The sequence below is a fragment of the Ursus americanus genome, chromosome 28 (genome assembly GCF_024610735.1).
Source record: "Ursus americanus isolate L20-20 chromosome 28, mUrsAme1.1.p, whole genome shotgun sequence".
Lineage (NCBI taxonomy): Eukaryota > Metazoa > Chordata > Mammalia > Carnivora > Ursidae > Ursus > Ursus americanus.
The window spans coordinates 14,121,507-14,142,558 of record NC_142154.1 but is presented as its reverse complement, the minus strand read 5'-3'; the positions used below and the strand labels follow the sequence as shown (position 1 = coordinate 14,142,558).

The window sequence follows — 21,052 nt, the reverse complement described above, 5'->3', positions numbered from 1 at the left end:
ATGTGTTCAGAGATTTATAATCTGACCATTCTAACACCACATTTAGACCATCGCATTGGAAACATCCATAGGCAGGGACTGAGCTCTTTGTCAAGTTCTCTAGGTTGGATGGTCATTTAGGAGAAAACAGGATGGAGGTGGCGATTGTGCAGTATTATGGGAATCTTAATGTTCAAAGCATTTTTCTAACTCGAGAATCCAGTGTCCGCTTCATGGAGGCTGTCTTCTGAGACAACTTCTCTTTGGTGGCATTTCCAGTCCCCTCCCGTGTCAACACATTTTTCTGATAAAAACTGACCAACAATCAACAGGGATTTTTCTGACCCTGGTTTATCTCAATAATTTATCATTTTCTGCAGTGTCAGAGCTTCCTGACATTTACAATTAACTCACAAATTAACTTAGAAATGATAGTAAGCTCTCAGCTAAATGATCTAGTGGCCACTGGGGACCAGACCAATTTTCTAGAATAAGGTTAGGACTAAGTGGCTCTGGAACAATGCTGAGGTTGGTTGTGTAGAAATAGTGATTAAGTGTGAGCAGGAATCTAGGGAGGAAAGGGGAGATTTTATCTGCCCCTGATTCCATTAGTTACTCGGTCCTCTGATATTTCTTCATCTGTAAAACAGGGGTAACTGGTTTTAAAAATGTGGCAGAATTCAAGGCTCCATAATGGAATCGAGAAGTCTTGAGTCTTTTCCTCTGAAGGAAGCTTGGCAAACACTGGTCCAACTTCTCACCGATGCCAGAGGTCTGGAGATAGGCAGACCGCCAGGCTGACGTGGATTCAGCAATTTGTAAGAGTTGTACATTTAAGGCAGGTAGCATGAAAATGTGAAGGTCTGGGTGAAGGCTGCCAGACGGGGTCAGCCACCTAAAGACGTGGGAGGGGCAGGGCTCACTCTCCCCAAGGCTACCACTGTTGGGAGCTTTTTTTTTTTTTTTTTAAAGATTTTATTTATTTATTTGACAGAGAGCGAGACAGCCAGTGAGAGAGGGAACACAAGCAAGGGGAGTGGGAGAGGAAGAAGCAGGCTCGCAGCGGAGCAGGGAGCCCGACGTGGGGCTCGATCCCAGAACCCTAGGATCACTCCCTGAGCCGAAGGCAGACGCTTAACGACTGAGCCACCCAGGTGCCCCGGGAAGCTTTGTTTTTTAGAAATTTTTGTTCCTTCTATGGGAGCAAAAATCTCTGGAGCCTTTCTGTTGGGTTGGATTCTGTCCTCAGAAGCAGCACAACTCAACCTCATCCCTCTACCATACGACAGATTTTCAAACACTGGAAGATAACTTTTGCCCTCCTCACCACCTCAAAGCCACCAGTTTTGTTTTATTGGCAAAATTCTCCAGTTCCACATACGACCGGGACTCAGAGGTTTTGTTTTCTTCGGTTGGCCTTGGTGTGCCAGATTCTCTTAAGAAACGTCCAGCAACAAATAAAATACTTTGAAGTCTCATGACCAGCACTGTCCACCACGTCATGTGACGGGCTTTCAACAGAGCCCTGAGTCAGGGAGGAGTCCGATCCGTGGAGTCAGATCTCAGCCATCTAGGGCTTGTACAGGGGATTTATTGCATTTAAGATCGTCTCATGTTTATCCCCATTAAATTGCATTTTGATTTGGCTTTTTGGTAGCTTATAGAGTCTGTCTTTCTCATCTTTGGTTCCTTTACAAATTGACTAGCAGGTTTTTTACAAAGTTGTGTGCTGTTGTTGTTGTCGTTTTGTTTTTTTAAGTAAGCTCTACGCCCAACGTGGGGCTCGAGCTCACCACCCCAAGATCAAGAGTCGTGTGCTCTACTGACTGAGCCAGGCAGGTGCCCCTCTTTTACAAAGTTTTGCCCAATCATTGATCTAAATATTGTAGAAGCCAAGGGTTTCTGGAGCTTCTAGTGTCTTTGCTGTCACTAGTCATTATGTTGAGAAGAGTTACAGGTTTATTTCTTCAATTAGCTCATAAGCAGTGATGAATAGTAGGGTCTCTGGAAGTAGATTTGCCTGGGTTTAAATTCTGGGTATCCTGATATACCAGGCGTGTGACGGTGCGCATGCTGATTTAATTTGTCTGTGCCTCAGTTTCCTCATTTGTAAATGGGGATAATAATTTAACTCTCACATATGGTTGTTTTGATGATTAAGTGAGTTAATATACTTAAGGCACTTAGACTAGTGACAGGCATGTAGCATGTACTATTTATTGTATAAAGGAAATAAATCAAGACAAGGTCCCTAAGGATAGGGACCAGTATCTCATTTATAGCTGTATCTCCAGAGACTAGTACTGTGCCTGGAATATATTTGGGGCCAATATATTGGATAAATGGACAAATGAGTTTCCGTAGTGTTCTGGACACTGGTACAAACAGGCAATATAATCAATGCTAGGGTTTCTAATGCTAACAGATTTTCAATATTATTATAACAAAGATCTTGACTATGGAAAGAGGTTGTGTATATTCAACCTCAGACCATCATTGTGGTGGTTATTTTGCTGCATGATTTTTCTGTGAACGATCATCAGTGTCACCTGTGTCTTTCTTGATGCTAATCTGTTGTCTCTGGTTAGCATGGAAGGCCGGGAGAGTCACACACGGAAGTCCAGTCTCAACTCAGAAAAAAAAAAAAAGAAAAGATTCTGCTCAGTTTGCTTGCACCAAGCTGAGAGGGGACACTGTGTATTTTTAGCATGAAAAGAAGCTTAACCAAAGCATGCTAGCATTCCTGAGTCAGATCTTCACGTTGTTTAAACTTTTGCAGATTCCCCAGCGTTGGGCAGACTCATTCAAAACTACATGCTCAAAAAATTAAATGTCTTAAACATCATCCAGGGCAGGGAAGTTCCTGCATTTCCCTAGCTTCCCATTACCACCCAAACTTCAGTGCTGACATCAGGGTAGGTCTTGATTTAAGTGCATAGCAACATAACGCTCCCCTGGGTTCCGCTTCGGTATATTAAATCCGGTTCTCGTTGGACTGAAAATTTAAATCTTTCAGAGATCTTTTTTCCATGTAATTCCCTTTGAACTTCCGTCCATGCTAACTTTAAACACGTTCGGTATTTTCCTCCTCCTATATGAATACAGTCGAGCTCAAAGAAGGAAATTCACCAGTGTTTTCTCCTTTGTATGTGTTCAATAGGTACCCTTGAAGCAATTACCTACTGGGAGACGTGGGAGGAGCCACCCTGTGGGAGCAGGGGCCACCGGTAATATGATACGTGGTTGTTGTGTGTGTAAAGTGCTAATACTTTTGACAGCGACCATCCTGAAGGGGTGTAGCAAGTCATTTGAAATTTGTACACAGACTGCCCTATCCATTACGCATCACCCATATCATACCCATAATCTCCCAAGGCAGATATGCTATTACACTCAGCGGGCCAAGGTCTGCCTGTGCTTATATACACACAACTCCCACTGACTCTGTGCCACCGAGGCACTTCAATGGGAGTTGTCAGCGGCATAAATTTAGCCCGGGACCGTCACAGCCACAGCGGGCGCAGCTAAACAGAGAGACCTGGCTGTGTGTTAAAAAGGCTGAGGAAGAACAAAAAAGCTGCCAGTTTTCATAAGAAATCTTATCCCTAGAGCGTTAAGAACTGTAGCCTGACACTCGGCACGCTATCCTCGTCCCACAACCTGCCGATCCCAGGCTGGGACTTGGAAGAAGCTAAAACAGAGGGGCCGTTAAAAAAAATGGTCTGCTACAGGGCATAACGATGGTTTGCATCCAGCCTTAGTATGTGAGGGAGGATTTCCCCACCGGTGATCCTCAGAACATTTATTTATCAAAATGTAAAGGAACATCTTGGAACCAAGGACCCTCTTTAAATATAGAATATTTAAAATACATAGAGCAAGGGTACAAAGATGCCCCGCTTTTGCGAGTTACTGGTTTATCCATTTGAGTCACATGGGGTCCTGGGTGTTCTGATAAGTAACATACGTAGCGTCGTGCTAACGTGAGAATTGCCCTGTTAGTCACTTCATGGTGCCGTCTGCCATGTTACTTAATGTGATTCTCTGGGAGCTCTTTCTTGGTCTTTCACACATCCCCACATCATACCTTATAAGTGACCAGGTGTCACTGACCTCAAGCATGCAGTAAATTTCAGGATTTTAATTTCGACTCTGAGCCCCTGCCATTGCCAACAATGAGGTCTACTAATTCTAATCATGAAAAATGCTGAAGTCTGGTGAGCAGAGCCTCTGTTCAAGTCCTTGCTTCGTGTGTCTTGGGTATGCTGCTTGACATCTCTAAGCCCCAGTTTTCTCGTCTGTATACTGAGGTGAATAATACCTTGTTTGTGGTGATGCTGTGTGGACAGGACCAGATAAGATGTGTGAGGCACTCAGCACAACATAAAATCTGTTGAATGAATGGATACAGGTGTCATACTGTATGATACACAGAAGGCACTCAATAAAATCCCCCATCTCCTCCTCCTTCCTCTCTTCGTCCCCACCACAGTCTCATAAGCTGACGTTCATGCAAGCCTATGTATATTAAGGAAAATACTGCCTTTAAAGAAAATAACTTAATTAAACAGTATTCCGTGAATGACAAATGACCACACAGTTAACAGAACACATTTAAAGCTATACTCATCCTTTGATTGTTGTTATAGAGCAGATAAGCATGATCTATTTAAAAGGAAAATGAAAAAATAGAAAATAAGGAACCAAATTAGACATTCAGTCAAGTCTGATTATTGGTTACTTCCAACAGAGATTTTAGCTGAGTATAGGACCCTTGCATCTCCGTTAATGTACAGTGGTTAGGGATGACCATTTTAAGAAGTCGAATGCATAATTCATTCACAGAGATTCTCTTTCTTAGTTTGGAAAGACCAAAAGTCGGGCACAATTCTGTTAATGCTGTAAAACTGGTATGTTTCATGATAATGAATTTAGAGACAGAAAACTGTCTTTGTCCTGAATAAATGTAGCTTTCCTGTCATTTCTTCATTTTTTTTTTTTCATTTCTTCAATATGAGGACCCTAGTTGGGAGTAGAATTAATCATGTGTTAAAAAATTACATCACTCTAAAAGACTTCCACTCATTCTACAAAAGGTAGTCTAGGTCATTTTTAAAAACGAACGCGTTCTCAAACAGGAAAAAGTGCAATAGGTTAATTTGAAAAGTATGAATAATTCAACATGGAATCATGCATTTCTTTTTACATATTTTCCCATATAAAACTGTTGCTTTATCATTGTTAAGTAAACTCTCGTTGGTGCATGTCACTTCCTGAAAGCTCTGATAGGAGATGCAGTATTGTGGTTAGTAGAATAAAGTAACAACTGAAGTTTAATATGTTTGGAAAGAGCACGTGCTGGTGCGCGCGCGCGCGCACACGCGTGTGTGTGCACGAACAGACTTTTTCCAGTTCACAAAGTTGAAGTTGCAGTTAGAAAAGGTTGACAGGGCACCCGGGTGGCTCTGTGGGGTAAGCGACTTGGTTTTGGATCAGGTCATGATCTCATGCTTTGTGGGATCGAGCCCCAGGTCAGGTTCCTTGCTTGGTGGGGAGTCTGCTTGAAGTCTCTCCCTCTGCCCCTCCCCCCACTGGCTCTCTTTCTCTCAAAGTAAATAAATCAATCTTAAAAAATAAAGAGAATGTTGACAGTGAAAAATATTTGAACAGGATTTGTACAAAGTTTAGGGGATTTGCAGAGCTTTGTGCCTACGAATTTGGTAGTGAAGGTGACAGGGCAGCCTCTCCTACCTGTGTAATCAAATGAGCAAAAATACAAGATTTACTCGTATAAGTTTAGGTAGTAAATTAAGCTCTAAACGGAAAATAAAATTGATATGCACACACTCCAGATAGACATGGGGAACTCCTTAGATGTTCTTTGTCTTATCTGAGATAATAGAAAAATAGTAAAATTTACAGTTGCCTTGTACCTTCTAACTTCACTTCCTTCTCTGTGGGGCTGACCATATGGCCTCTCACGTCCGGCTCACGGTGCGTCGGTGAATCTTGTTTAAGAGACATTCTTTTTACGAAGCGAGGTGGTCCCCCGGCTTAGCCACAGTTTGCCTCAGTTCGAGGGATCCCTCCACTCAGCCCGGCGGAGGCGGATCATGGTATCATCACATCAGCCTGCACGGAATCGATTTAGGACACTACGCATTTCCTCAAAAATTAAATTCCCCGTGAAAACTTAACAGGACCAACAAGGACATCAGAAAAGCGTTTTGGGAAAAGTGCCAGAAGTTGAGCGAGAGGGAAGGCAGAATCCTTGGTATCAGGGAGAAGGGGAAGAGGGTCAGACGGAAAGAGAAGCGAAAGGAAAAGCAGGGCAGGAGGAGAGACACGAAGGAGAGAAGGGACCTAAATTAGAACAAGAGGCTATGTTTATTAATAACCTTGCTGACCCACAGGCCCCTGACACAAAATACATTAAGTATTGTTGGGACACTCTGCTCTGTCACTGCAAGGAGGACCAAATACAATAGTGTGGGAAGCTGCAAACTTTCTGAGAACAGATGAAAAAAAGAGCCACCACAACAGAAAAAAGCCAGACTAGGGCGAGGGCACAGACTCACCAGCTGGAGCCGTCCTACAGCCCGGGTTCCCCTTTACTTTCCTGCAGCACCTTCTCTGGCTTCCACGCTTCCAGCAAACTAGAATGGAAAACACACAAGACAGGTTTTTTCTTTGCTTGCAAAAATAATACATGTCCATTGCAAAACGTTTGGAAATTATGGAAACACGTGAAGAAGTAAATAAAATCCGACTGTAGTCCGGAGGCCTTGGTGGCTCAGTCGGTTAAGTGTCTGCCTTCCGGTCGGGTCATGATCCAGGGACCCTGGGATCAAGCCCCGCATGGGGCTCCCTGCTCAGTGGGGAACCAGCTTCTCCCTCTCCCTCTCCGCTGCCCCTGCTTGTGTTCTCTTGCTCTCTCGCTCTCTCTGTGTCAAATAAATAAATAAAACCTTAAAAAAAATAGACTATAGTCCCACTACTTCTTCCTCTACATTTTTTTTTTTTTTTAGAGCGAGAGAGTGTGCACCCACGCACAAGGATATGGGGAGTGGCAGAGGGCGAGGGAGAGAGAATCTCAAGCAGACTGTATGCTGAGCTCAGAGCCAGAGGTGGGGCTCGATCCCACAACCCTGAGATCACAACAGGCTGAAATCAAAAGTCCTAGACTCCACCCACTGAGGCACACCGTGCCCCTCCTTTATGTTTTTACCGACATGTACGAAAAGTAAGATTGAGGCCCTGCTATCATCCACTTGTCTGTGATTTGGTTTTCCTTTTTTTAAGATTTTATTTATTTATTTGTCAGAGAGAGAGAGAGAGAGAGGTAGGCAGGCAGAGAAGCAAGCTCCCCTCTGAGCAAGGAGCCGGACACAGAGCTTGATCCCAGGACTCTAGGATCATGACGGGAGCCAAAGGCAGACGCTTAACCGACTGAGCCACCCAGGCGTCCCTGTGATTTAATTTTCCCATCTGACAAGTCATAGTAAGTATTTGCTCCTGTGTTGAAACGATTATAAAGCATGATTTTTATGTTGGCACCCTGCTTATTTGTAGGTATCATAATTCAGTTGACCTCTAGGTAGATATTCACATCGTTTATTAACTTTTGGCCTTTATAAAATCTTTGCGCGCATCTCCATTTCTTCTGGAAATTACTATAAGCAAAATTCCTGGGTCAAAAAGGCTTTTTTTTTTTTTTTTTTTTGGCTAAGATTTGCAGAGCTGCCCTCCAAAGTGTTTATGCCAATTTATATTCCCACCTGCAGTGAATAAGAATGCAGAATTCACAAAACCATCATTAAGTCTCCCCCAAAGATAAGAAACTTAGAATCCTATTATGATTTGTATTTCTTTGATTTTTTTTTGTGATGTTAACTTTCATGTTTCTTGGCTATTTGGCTTGTTTTGTGAGTGTGTAATTTGCCTGTTATTTGCACTTTTATTTATTTCAAAATTTACAAAATTGAGTTTCTGTTAAATTGTAAAACTTCTTTACATGTTAAGTTTATTAACTCACTATCACGCACTGCAAGCATTTCGTCCATTTTATCATTTGATTTTTAATTGTTAATAGATTTTTTAAAAGATTTTATTTATTAGAGAGAGAGAGAGTGCGAGTGGGGGGGAGACACAGAGGGATAGAATCTCAAGCAGACACGAGGTTCGATATCATGACCCTGAGATCGTGACCTGAACTGAAGTCAGGAGTTGGACGCTAAGGGACTGAGCCACCCAGACACCCCAATTGTTAATGGATTTTTTAATGTATATGTTTAAAATCCAAGCACATAAATATTTTCCTTTATTCTTTCTTCCTCTGCTTTTATGTTCAGAAAGACGTTGCGCATCCCAGCGTCAGATAAATATTAATCTACATTTTCTACTGCTTTTGTGGCTCTTTTTATTTTTTAAAAAAATGTTTAAATATCCTATTTGTTTGGAGTTTTTTTGATCTGTGTAGTAAGAATCTATATACAACAACCTCTTTTCCTTACTGATCTAAATCTTGTATGTTATTTATTGGGCCTGTTTCTGTATTTCTTTCTTTCTTTCTTTTTTTTTAAAGATTTTATTTATTTAGTTGACAGAGATAGAGACAGCCAGCGAGAGAGGGAACACAAGCAGGGGGAGTGGGAGAGGAAGAAGCAGGCTCCCAGCAGAAGAGCCTGATGTGGGGCTCGATCCCAGGACCCCGGGATCACGCCCTGAGCCGAAGGCAGACGCTTAATGACTGAGCCACCCAGGTGCCCCTGTTTCTGTATTTTTCAATTTTATTTCATTATCTTCATGTCTTCACCGCTTCTTCTGCCAAAACCCTCCCTTTTTTATTTTTACAATTTAAGACTATGCTTTCATATCCAGTAATGCAAGTTTGTTGTCCTTACAATTAGTTTTCTGGGTTACGCTCCCCTCTTTGTTATTCCGTAAGAACTCATCCAGTTCAAAATGTGCGTGAGTACAATTTATACAGTAACGTGTGGGCACTTGAAGTCCTTAATACTGAGTTTCCTCGGCTACAAGTAAAACATGCCTCTCGTTTATCTTTTCCTGCGAATTTCTGCCAAGTTGTAGTTTCTTCATGTAATATCTCACTATAGTCTCAAGTTTATCGATTGTTGTTGTGAATACTGTTTCTCTATTAAATTTTATAACTGCTGAGGGAAGTTGCCTACTTACATATATTTTTTTTTACTTACATGTTTTTATTTGGCATTTGCCACTTTTCTACTTTTTGTCCACAGAGTTTGCCAGTTGACTCTTTTGAACCATATAGGTAAATGTTATCAGCTGCAGATAATGATAATTTTGTCCTCTTCCTTGAAATGACATAATTTCTTCTTCATTTTTTCCCTGTCCTATTGCAAAAGATTAGAACTTTCAAATTATTTTAAAGTATTCTTTATTGGACACGCCTCCAATATTTTGCTACTAAGTAAGATGGCCTGAATACATTGTATTTCTGAAGAACTCTAGCTTCTGGAAAGTGTTTTTGGCTTCAAATGGCCATCTCCCTCCCGAACCTTCTGTTCACCGGCCCCCTTGGATGTCTCTCAGCCCTCTCTTCCCAGAACTGAACAAGTCTTACCCTTTTCCCTTGTTTTTCTTTTAAAGGTTTTATTTATTTATTTATTTATTTATTTATTTATTTATTTATTTATTTATTTATTTATTTATTATTTTAGAGAGAAAGAAAGATTGTGAGCAGGGGGTGGGGTGGGGGAGAGGCAGAGGGAGAGGGAGAGAATCTCAAGCAGAGTCCAATGTGGGTCTTGATCTCAAGACCCCGAGATCACGACCTGAGCTAAAATCAAGAGTCAGATACTGGGGCAGCTGGGTGGCTCAGCCAGTTAAGCATCTGCCTTCAGCTTGGGTCATGATCCCGGGGTCCTAAAATTGAGCCCACATAGGGCTCCCTGCTCGGTGGCAAGTCTATTTCTCTCTCTCCCTTCTGCTCCTGTGCTCTTTCTCTCTCTCTCTCTCAAATGAATAGATTAAAAAATCTTAAAAAAAAAAAGAGGGTTAACCAATGGAGCCACCCAGGCACCCCAAGTCTTACTCTTTCATATGTAAGAATGTTCTATTTCTATGCAGACAACCTCACTGCTTACCTACTGATGCTTCTTTTCTTAATACCCACATTTCTCAGTCCAACATATTCATCACACATCAGAACCACTACTGTTTTAGTTAATGCATCATAGGAAACGACCAGGCTATTTTCTGCCAACTTAAAAGTTAGTGTCTTATGGAAGAATTTTTTTTTTCCTTTAATGTTTACGTTTTAAGAAAATGCTGAACTATTTTCTCACATAGGAATTATTTCATTAGAATTTGCTGACTTTTTGCCAGCAAAAAGCAAAAATAACCTGGGATTTTGCAGATGCCATGTGAAGAGGGTTGGTTCCATGGGTTAGATGGGTTAGAACAATATGTAAAAGCAAGACTGAGAAAAAGAATGGCAGGAGTGGTTAGCAATGGCGGGGGTCACCTATGCGGAGGGAGAAGGGTGAGTGCCTTTGGCGAGGGGTCAGGTCTCACAGCCGTGGGAAGTGGAATGGTCTCTCTATCACTCTGAGACTCCATTTCTGCAACTCTACATTTGGGGTCATCACGTGTTTTGCAAGTATAATGTAAGAATGGGTGACGATGGGTCTAAAGCATCTGGTAGGACACTTGGCACCTATCAGGCACTTGCTAAGAAAAACGGCAGGCTTCTGGCGAGATTTGAAGGCAGGATGATGGACCATGTTATAGATAATAAAATGGAAAGAAAAGACCTTTCCCTGCTACACAGTTAACCTGAAGCATGTTCAAGAATTTCAGGATTTAGGGGCGCCTGGGTGGCTCAGTCAGTTAAGCATCTGCCTTTGGCTCGGGGCACGATCCCAGGGTCCTGGGATCGAGTCCTGCGTTGGGCTCCCTGCTCAGCAGGGAGTCTGCTTCTCTCTCCCTCTACCCCTCCCTTGTGCTCTCTCTCTTGCCAATAAATAAACAAAAATCTTAAACAAAAACTTCAGGATTTAGCCAGTAGGCAGTGCTATATGTGGGGTCGGTTCCAAAGGTCCCCAGCCTTTGCCCAAGGCAGTGGAAACCCTTAGTCCTTCTCTTTTCTATCTGGTTTGGCCCTTTCTGTGAATGCCAAGCATCACTGGACCCCGCTTTCCCTCTTACCCTGATGGAGCATGAGCTCTGAATGTTTAGATTTCAACCACCTCTGAGCAGGACCAGAAGGGCTCCTCATTTTGATAATATAGTAAAATAGTCATTGAGACCATGTGCCTGGCATTTAAGAACTTCCTTGTCACCTCGCCTTAACTTTTCCAATTTGTTAGCCTGGAAAACGCCCTTATTAGTATCAAACTTAGGTCTTACCAAGGCAGGATAAAGTTTTTCTTCTATTTCCTGAAGTGAAGCTTGCGATCTGGATTAAGTTTTTTTTTTTTTTTTTAACCTGGCGGGAGGTTTCTGTATTATTATTGTTTAAAGTCAATTATCTTTTACTTCGTGTTCTTTTTCTGTTGTTTATTTTATCTGTCCTTCTCTCCCAGAGGGGCAGAATTAAGGCCCCCATTTGGTTTTTATTAGTGTAATCAGTTAATAGCTCTTCTATAATGCTTTACTTATTGTGTTAATTTTCTGTAGTTATGTCCAGAGGCAGCTTCCTGGAAGACCACATTAAAAAAAAAAAAATCTAACATTTCTTCTTTAATGGGTCCACTTAGCATTTATAGTTTCAGCTAAGATTATGGAACACTGTTGATTTACAAGATTATTGAAAATATATATAAACTGCAGCTACTATTTTAAATATATCTGTGGTAACTCTAAAAATTCCATGAGTATGGTGAACGTACAAACACTACCCCCGGTGTTTCTGTTGACATGGCTTATCACACCAGTTCTTTGGATTTATCTGGAATGTATTAGAGGTATGGGTGTATGCTGTTCCCATACATGGTGCCAGTCACTGAAGTTCTATTGTGTCGGTAGCTAAACTCTGCTTCCCAGGGACCACTGTCCAATTGCTGGTGAGGTGTTTTCTGTTTTGTTTTGTTTTGGTTTTGTTTTGTTTTGTTTTGTTTTTAAATATTCTCCACATCCAGAGCAGAGCCCAATGCAGGGCTTGAACTCACAACCGTGAGATGAACCCCTGAGCTGAGATCAAGAGTTGGACGCTTAACCGACTAAGCCACCCAGGTGTCCTACTGGTGGGGATTTTAATGGGAACATGTCCTGCATGGACGCTGGTACTGAGAGAGTAGTCCTCAAATTAAAGGGGAACTTCGGAGCAGAGCACGGGGACAAACTAAGTTACTTGAAGGGTCACAAAAAGATTAATGATCAATGTGATAGTTTGAGTCCCCTGGTCTGAAGCAAAGAGAACATGACTCAGTGGTTGGCATCAGTCGTTCTAGACCCGTATGGGACACTAATTAGGTCTAGACCTTCTTGAACTGGCTTTAGACCGACCTTGGACACGAACTTGCTCAACTAGCTCTCAGGGCCTTCAGGGCTTCAGTTCCCTCTTCCGTAAAATAAGAAGTTGGGATGAAGGTTCTAGAGTTCCTCCCAGCTTTCACTGTCTCTGCAGTGTTCCGTCAGTTTGGCTCTGTGCGCACTCTCAGTGAAGAGGAATCTCCAGCACGTGACTGAATCAGGATTAGAATGCCTTCCAGTCCTTGTAAAGTCTTGAGAAATGAACAGGGCGCTTAGCACAAAATAGGGGCCCATCAATGCTTTTATAATAAATCCATTTTTATGGCGATGCCTAAGTGACATTCTATTTTGGAGAACTGTTCTTGGTCCCGCACAACGGTTCTGAGCAGACGTGGGAAGAGCATCAGAGGGTAAGTCACAGAGCCCTGCTGTGGGAACCTGGGAGAGTCACTTTCTCTCCTTGGGTCTTTCTCCCTTCATTTGTCAAATGGGGGGGGGGTGGAGAAGAATCACCAAGGTAACTTCTAACTAAGGAAGTCCGTAACCTTGTAAGAATTGGCTGCCGTGTAAAGCAAATGAGAAGGTTCGGATGTTCCCCCAACATCCGGTGCCTAGAGCAGTCGGAGTACGTTAGCTGCCACTGAGTGCTTGCTGGGAAGCAGGACATGGGCTTGCTATGGAGAGAGGCTGGGAAGGAGAGGACAGAAAGGAGATCTGCGTGCTAAGGGTTGGCTGGAAATTTTATGCAAAGAAGGAAATGAGGTTTCCTAGGATTGCCTCTTTCTGAGCTACAGAATATATCCAGTGCTGTGTTTAAAACAGTGCTATGTCTAGTTGTTAGCCCAGTGTACCACCTGTTTTGTCTGCCTCCGTACCCTGCCAGGGCTGGTGATGTTTGAGAACTTTCCTTCCAGGCGGTGTCATGAAAGCGGGCAGTGGAAGGCCACACGGCAAAGCCAAGACAGAGCGTATTTGAAAGGAAGAGGGAAGAAGCCCATATACATTTCAATGGAAGTATTTTTAAGGCATTTCAAGGAGGAGTCTGAGAAATCATTACAAAGTTTAAAAAGGAAGAATCTTGACTTTGGTCTGATTTTCTTCCGTAAAGCAATTAGGTCCATCATTTTTCAAGGGCTAAGTGGAACATTCTAATGGCTGGACCCAAACACTTTCATTTGTGTCTTGGGACTTCTAAATTCCGAAAGAAAAAAAGTTTAAAAATGTATTAAGGTGATTTTTGCAGAGGGATGAATGCATAAAGCATTTGCTGGTCAGCTCTCGTCAAGTCTACAGCAGCATGGTATAGCTGAAATTAAGAGCTAGATGTAAGTCATGCAAGAGTCCCACTAATAGCACCGAACTAAGAAATCTGTAAAGTTGATTTGATGGAAGGGGAAAAACTGTGAAAGTATGATTGGAATTTTCCCTTCCCATTGCCCGTGGGGATTAATGGGAATGTATCCTCTACGAATTTCTTCCTCACCAGCCTGGTCCATGGGATAGGCATCCAGGTAAGGAGAGGATATTTGGTATGTGTTTGTTTGATGTTAGATGTGAACGAGTTAAAGATTTAACGCTGAGCTTAATGGTTTCCTTTAGCCCGAGACTGGAGACTCTCATGGGCCATACCCGGAGGGAGTCTATAGTGCGCACCTTCCTACGACTTCCATATGCCCCAGTGGAAATAGAGCAGCAGTGGGGCTCTACATAACCCTAATGATATCAGGTAGGAGCCCATCAGGGAGTTGTTCAGGTCTGTCAGAGCATATTCAAATGCAATGCATTCACATCATCAGAGAGGGTACATCGGCCTGCCTGTCTATACGTTCCTTGCTGATATTAAATTTGTCCAGGGACTTTTCAAAATTACACGCCACCTACCTGTACTCCCTCCCTTAGTGAATAAACATGCCGAAGATGTGGAGAGCAAATCAGAATAATGCAGTTGGTGGAAGTCCTATAATTGAAATCATTACTGCTTAAGACACCATCGCTTTAATCAGCCCGATCATAAATCAGGGCTTTTCACAAGTGAAGGTTTAAAATAAAGTGCTGTTTAAACCAACCGGGTCTCTTAAAAGGCAGGATGCGATTGGGAAGCTCCAGAAAATGGATCAAGAAGTGGTTTCTGAACAGATACACTAGTGCTAGCATTTTATCTTCCACTTAATTTAAAAAAAAATTACCCAGTCCTTTCTTAGAAATTACATATTGGAGGCCTGTAATGGCCAAGCCTTTAACCCATTAAAAAAATTTACTCTCAGGAACAGTTAATATTTGACGTTTAATTGCTTTTTCTTATTGGAGAGGAAAATCTGTTTCTTTCCTTCCTTTCTTGATTGACTTTTCAAAAATCACCTTGTGAGCTATAAAGATGGAGAGGAGTAATTGATTTTCAAAAACTCAGGTGCACGCACATGTATTCACATATGCGTGTGTGTGTGTGTGTGTACATTACATCCTCTGAGTACCAGGCACTGGGGCTTCCCGCGCAATCACTGTGCAAGGCAGGTCTTACTGTTTCCAGTTCACAAGAGAGGCGGGGAGGTGGACTGCTTACATAGGGTCACACAGGTAGTGAGTGATGGGAGGCCGAGTCTTCATTCCGCCAACCCTGTTGCCTGCCTGTAGGGGCGCTTCATACCCAGGTGTGCAGACACCCATGGAACCAGGACCCAAAGCCGGGCCAATGATCCCCATCATTGGAGTAACTAATCCTCTCAGCCTGTTTAACCAGCACCAGGTGCTGGAATTTAGCAAATAATGCCACGCCATCCACAAATGTCGAAAGAGCCCAACTCTGATTTGCACCTTTTATGTGAATACTGCATTGTAACCGAGCTAGGAGAAACAGTTGAACCAGCCTTATCAGTGATAGCAACTTGGGAGAGATTTCTGCTTGGAGAGTTTTATGTGGATTGAGGGGGGGGGGTTGGATGTTCTCTTATTAGAAAAATGCCCACACAGACTTCAGATGAATTTCCAGGGCTCCTCAGGAGTCTTAAAGAGGGGGTCTACAAGACATTAGTGTGGAAGGGGCAAGGAAAAGTCTCTTTTCAGTTACCCTGAGTTAGAAAATCTCCATTTCAACATTGTCAATCCCTCACCTTTTATGTGAGGTAAATTCACTACCAAAGGCCAAAGTGTTTCCTTCCTTCCTTCCTTCCTTCCTTCCTTCCTTCCTTCCTTCCTTCCCTCTCTCCCTCCTTTCCTTTCCTTTCCTTTCCTTTCCTTTCCTTTCCTTTCCTTTCCTTTCCTTTCCTTTCCTTTCCTTTCCTTTCCTTCTTCCCTTCCCTTCCCTTCCTTTCCTTTTTCTTCCTTCCTTCCTTTTCTTTCTTTTCCTTCTTCCTTTTTTCCTCCCACAAAACCAGGTATTATTTAGGTCTCTGGCAAAGCCGCACAAACCAATGGCTCCTCCTCAGCTTATGCCTTTCAGAGCTCAGGTGCTATGCCTCATTGGGTTACACCTGCCATGTTTTGTGGGCAGATGTGGGCTGTGTCATTATACATCACTCCACCTCGCAAGAAAATATTTATGTATCAGCCTCACCAGGTCGCATTTCCTCTGGGATTGCTCCTGACTACGCTGTCTTCGTGCCAGTGCGGGCTGTTGCATGGCTGACCTTCACGGGACCGCAGGGCATCCGCAGCGAGGAGGAACCCGCTCCTTCCCCCCTGACTTCACTCAGCTGGAAAAGTACGAGGTGTGTGGCTTGAGGACGAGACCTTTCTGAGAGGTGGAGTACAATACTTCTCGAAAGGGCTTGGAAGGGAACGGGCAGATGCAGAGGGCATGGAAATTTGCACCATTCACAGCATTTGTGTGTGTGTGTGTGTGTGCACGCGCTAGATCTGGTAAGACAAAAGCTTATTGTACCAAGGTCTTTCTGTGATTTTTAATGTTTTTCCTTTTTATTCCTGATACGTGGCAATTTCCATTGTTCCTCAGGTAGTGGTAAAAGTGAGTCTTAGATAGCTGTGTGGTAGGGTATGTGGTCAAAACCCTTTCTGGAAACTCATTGGGCAGTGTGTGTGAAGACCATACAAATTTTTGTGACCCTTGATCAAATAATTTTACTCCTGGGAATCCATTCTCAGTACCAAAAAGAATGCTCAATGATGTTCTTTAAAGAATTAATTAATTTTTAAAGTTTTATGTATTTGAGCAATCTCTTACACCCAACAAGGGGCTCGAACTCATGACCCTGAGACCAAGAGTCACATGCTCCACCCACTGAGCCAGCCAGGCGCCCCTCAACGATGTTCTTTAAACTCTTGTTACAGGACTTAGAACCTTAATATCAACCTAACAATGTGGGAAATGGAGCTATAAAATATTTCCTTGACCCAACATCTCCTAATCATCACGGATATGTGGGCGAACTATGCTCGGTCATAATAATAGATAACATTTATTGTGTACTGAATGTCTGATAGGCAATGTGTCAGATCCTTTGTAGTCACTGCCCCCTTTGGTGTGCTTGCTAGATTAAGCTAGATTTTATTTTTTTCTCCATTTTACAGATGAGGAAAGAGGAAGGTTAATTGGATTATCTGAGGTCAACCAGCCAGGGTGAGATTCGGGCCCCATCCTGGTTGACTACGGAGCTCACACTCTTAACTTATCATTCCTCATGATCTGCGGATAATTTAAAGTAAAAAACAAATATTAGCCACCAACCCCGACCCCCCCACATACACACTCACAAAGTAACCCCAAAACTCCAAACCAAAGACAACCCAGTATCAACAAACACAAATCTGACAAACTCTGCTCTTCTGGGAATCACATGGAAAAGTAAATAGCAAAGCTTAGCCCAAGAGGAAGAGCTCAAGTAGGAAAAGCTTATCTGCAACCGGCCATTAAAGGACAGGTATCTGAGGCAACAATGAAATGTTCAAGGTCTTTTCTCTGGATGGGAATTAGATACTCTAAGTATGATCTTATACTGAGAGAATCCAATGAATATTCTTCTGCCGACTTAAGGAAGTAAATCTTACCAGGGAGCAAATCTTGCTTTGAGGTGCAAAGGACTTTGCCCAGAGCGACTGGAGCCTTCTCTGGAGGACTAGGGCCTAGACCAGTGGTCCTTACCTTATTTTGTGTGAGAACATATTTGAAAATGTTAATGGCATCAGTGATGCCTGCCTCCGGTAAAAACACATGTATTTATATCCATGCCACATTTTGTTCTATGTCTATTGACTTTTGAACTCTTTTAGGCTCGTTACTGGTTTGAGGATGTGAATTAAAATTTCCCTCTGTGTTTTTGGCTTGCAGAACGTTCTTTGTCTCATGCTTTGGGGAATGTTCTTTCGTTAGCGGTTCAGACACTGATGCAGTTTCTTGCGAGCCTTGTGTACACCTGCATAAGGTCTGTAAAGTGAGTGTAATGAATAACTGCGTCTCACTGTTTTCCTTAATGTGACAACATGTCATTGTGAACACTTGCATTTGGATGCGAGGCTAACAACTGCCTTTTGGATTTTCCACGTTAGGATGAAAAAAAAAAAAAACCAAAAAACAAAACGCATGCCACACATCACCAAGAATCAATGGTTGTGCCTGGCAGTGTAATTGGGAAAAGCTTTGGAATGTGAGTGGATGGTATTAAGAGCCGCTTTCCTTCCCGCACCTGCAGAAATGCGCTTCCATTAAACACACATGTACCAAGTGCATGTGTGTAAGGCACAGTGTCAGACAGATGTGAAAAATGGGTGCATGAGGCCTTTGCCTGAGATTCTCCCAGGACTCCGCTGTGCTGAGCTTGGGAAACGCTCAGGCACTCTCCAGGCACGGTTGGCTGTGCCGCTAATAAGATTACAGCCGGGGCCTGATTTCATTCCATGAAATATTTTCATCATCAGGATGAAGAAAATTATTTTTCACCATTCCCGAAGTGGAAACATTTGCAGTATGAGTCCCAAAAGACTTCATGTGTCCTCTCTACCTGTTGCTCGGGATTCTGCAAGAAAGGAGTCAGAAATACCAGGGTAAGAGGTCATTGGTCCGTCTTCTCCAGGAACTTCCCCTGGGCAGTGGTCTCTCTCTGCCTCTTTTCCAGAAGACGGAGACGGCAAAAATCTGAGCCAGTGTGCATCTGGCCAATTATGCAATGCTCCGTCACAAGGGGAAATTCCTTCCTCACCCCAGCTGGTGAACAGTTATGCCCTGGAGCCCAGGACGGACATGCCTTGTAACTTTTTAACCTAGTTAGTGTAACTGCCAATATTATTCCTATTCATATAAATGTCTAATCCTTTCTTGAATCTTGCTAGACTATTTGCCTCAATGATATCCTGAGGCAGTGAATTCCACAGGTAGATTATACGCTGTTTTAAAAAGTATTTCCTTTTATTCATTTTAAATTTGTTACCTTTTAATGTCACAAGATGGCCCTTGTTCTTGCATTAAGGGGCCTGGCGTACAGGCATTACAAATTCAGCTTTAATTTTTCCAAGCACTCCGCCTTCGTCGTCTCGTGTTCCATTTTGGCCTATATCATCTTGATTCAATGACGTGATTGACGTACATGGTCTCATACTACTTTGGACACGTAGCGAGGCCCTGGGAGAAAGGTCTCCTTGACACTGAATGTTACTTATTGGACAAATGTTTATTCAGCACCTACTACACCAGGCGCCCCTCAGAGATGTTCTTTGTGGGAATTGTTGTAAATATTGGAGAGACAGCTTTGAGTGAGACAGGGTCCTTGTTCTGAAGGACCTAATTTTCTAGAGAACACAAGCAGCAGTAAAGTGAATAAGGATGAACTCATGGCTTTGGGTGCTCATAAGTACTATGGGAAAACCGGACAAGAGTGATTGGCAGAAGATGGCAGGGGCCATTTCAGATTGCATGGTCAGGGAGCAGCTCTCTGAAAAGGGGACGGTTGAGTTGGCCATCAAGGAATCATCTAGCTGACATGTCCATGAAGGCGAACCCGTGCTCCTAGACGATGCCTGGCATGAGGCGAGATTCTCATCCTCATTTGTTGCGTGATGAATAAATCAAGGTTAAGGAGGGAAATCGTAGTTTCAGAAATCGTTCAGTAAGTTACTCATAGGCCCAGGAGTGACATTTCTCGAATCCCTACGCCCTGTAACTCCAAAGACTGTTGAAGTAGAAAAAAACATGGGAGTGAGGTAGTTAGACTCGGTGTCAAGCCCTTCCCACGTCCCCAGGTACTTCCCTTGTGTGACCTTGGGGAAGTCACCTGGTCTCTCCTCCAAAGTGCTCTCATTCATAAAAATGGGAGTAAAATTTCTTTGGGATGCTTGCGTGGCTCAGTCGGTTAAGCATCTGCCCTTGGCTTGGGTCATGGTCCCAAGATCCTGGGATCGAGTCCCGTATCAGGCTCCCTGTTCTTTGGGGAGCCTGCTTCTCTCTCTCCCTCTGACGCTCCCCCTGCTTGTGCTTTCTTTCTCTCTCTCTGCCAAATAAATAAAATCTAAAAAAAAATTTCCTTGCTTCATGGCGTGTGAAGCATTGGAGATAAAATTACGTAGCAGCTAGTTCTTTATAAACGACCAAACGGTATAGAAATGTTGGCCATTCTGGAGGGAACTTGTTGTGCTCAGCCCTGCACACACTTTTTTTTTCTCCTTTCTGGTTTTCTCTCTCCCCTATTTTTAGCCTTGCCTCTGCCTAAAGCTCATCATGGCATCCATGGTACTTAGCTTTTTGCCCCAGGAGTGGCTGAAGTGAGGGCGGTGGCAGAAGGGGGGTTACCTTTCGGAAATATTGCCTAGATCTTAAGGGTTTTAAAAATGAAATCAGGTGGGAGTGCCTGGGCGGCTCAGTCCGGCAAGCATCTGACTCTTGATCTCAGCTCAGGTCTTGATCTCAGGGTTGTGAGTTCAAGCCCGGCATCGGGCTTCCCACTGGACATGGCACCTACTTAAACAAAACAAAACAAAACAAAACAAAACAAAACAAAACAAAACAAAAAAACAACGGCATCTGGCGAAGCTGTTGTTAGTTGAAACGGGACCAGAGGTGTATTTCCAATAGTGATTGCTTCCATTTTTCTCGTGTGCTGCTTGGCCCTCCGGGGTCAGGTTAACCAAACTTCTGTACACAAAGACAGAGGTTTTGCCTGAATTTCTGAGGGGATCCTTCCCCCAGAAAATGAGGCTTTGGCTGACCCGATCTGATTACCTGCTCGGAGCTTCTCTCTGCGTTCCAGCATGATAGTAGGCATCTAGCATTTCCTCACGCTTCCTCCTGTTATTCTTTCTAATTGCCCCTTAATTTACTTTTTTTTTTTTTCCATTTAGGCAGTTGGAAGTAGAAGCATGTGCAGCTCTGCATAATAATGTATTAGGAAAGCATTTCAAGGAATAAATTATTAGCATTGTTTACATGCATGGTTCAAATTTACTGGCAAATTGTTCAGGCCTCGGTTTTACGAGGTAGCTGCCAGCGAGGCTCCTTCTGGGTAAAACCCTGAAATAGGAGAAGTTTCCTTTTGGTTTCCCTCACCCACACGTCCTCTGCCTTCTTCCTCCCCTTTCAACACCTCCCTCCGTTCCCGCCCCCACAGAACTCTGTGGGCCCGTCAGGCCTTTTACACCTTCATGTGAAGACATTTCGTGGCTTCTCCCCCCAGCGCGG

At 43.1% G+C, this 21,052-nt stretch overlaps 1 protein-coding gene and 1 long non-coding RNA gene across 32 annotated transcripts in view; one reads left to right on the top strand and one right to left on the bottom strand.

The window, feature by feature from the left end:
- Positions 1 to 21,052, top strand: part of LOC123790808 (uncharacterized) — a 274,206-nt gene that overhangs the window by 24,232 nt on the left and 228,922 nt on the right. For 23 of the 31 annotated variants that reach the window (XM_087856663.1, XM_087856684.1, XM_087856666.1 and 20 more), the window contains exons 1-2: positions 6,625 to 14,161; positions 15,980 to 16,139. The exons of 5 other annotated variants lie outside the window; for them this stretch is intronic. In XM_087856663.1, the coding sequence (XP_087712789.1) occupies positions 14,152 to 14,161; positions 15,980 to 16,139 (170 nt within the window). In that variant the 5' untranslated portion in view covers positions 6,625 to 14,151. Of the gene's footprint in view, positions 1 to 3,139; positions 3,207 to 6,624; positions 14,162 to 15,979; positions 16,140 to 21,052 lie in introns of those variants that run through there. 3 more of the 31 variants (XM_087856677.1, XM_087856674.1, XM_087856685.1) reach the window with 3 other exon arrangements.
- LOC123790807 (uncharacterized) overlaps positions 931 to 21,052 on the bottom strand; it is a 116,714-nt gene continuing 96,592 nt past the window's right edge. Inside the window, exon 4 of the long non-coding RNA XR_015722114.1 lies at positions 931 to 6,635. This is a non-coding gene — a long non-coding RNA (uncharacterized LOC123790807). The remainder of the gene's footprint in view (positions 6,636 to 21,052) is intronic.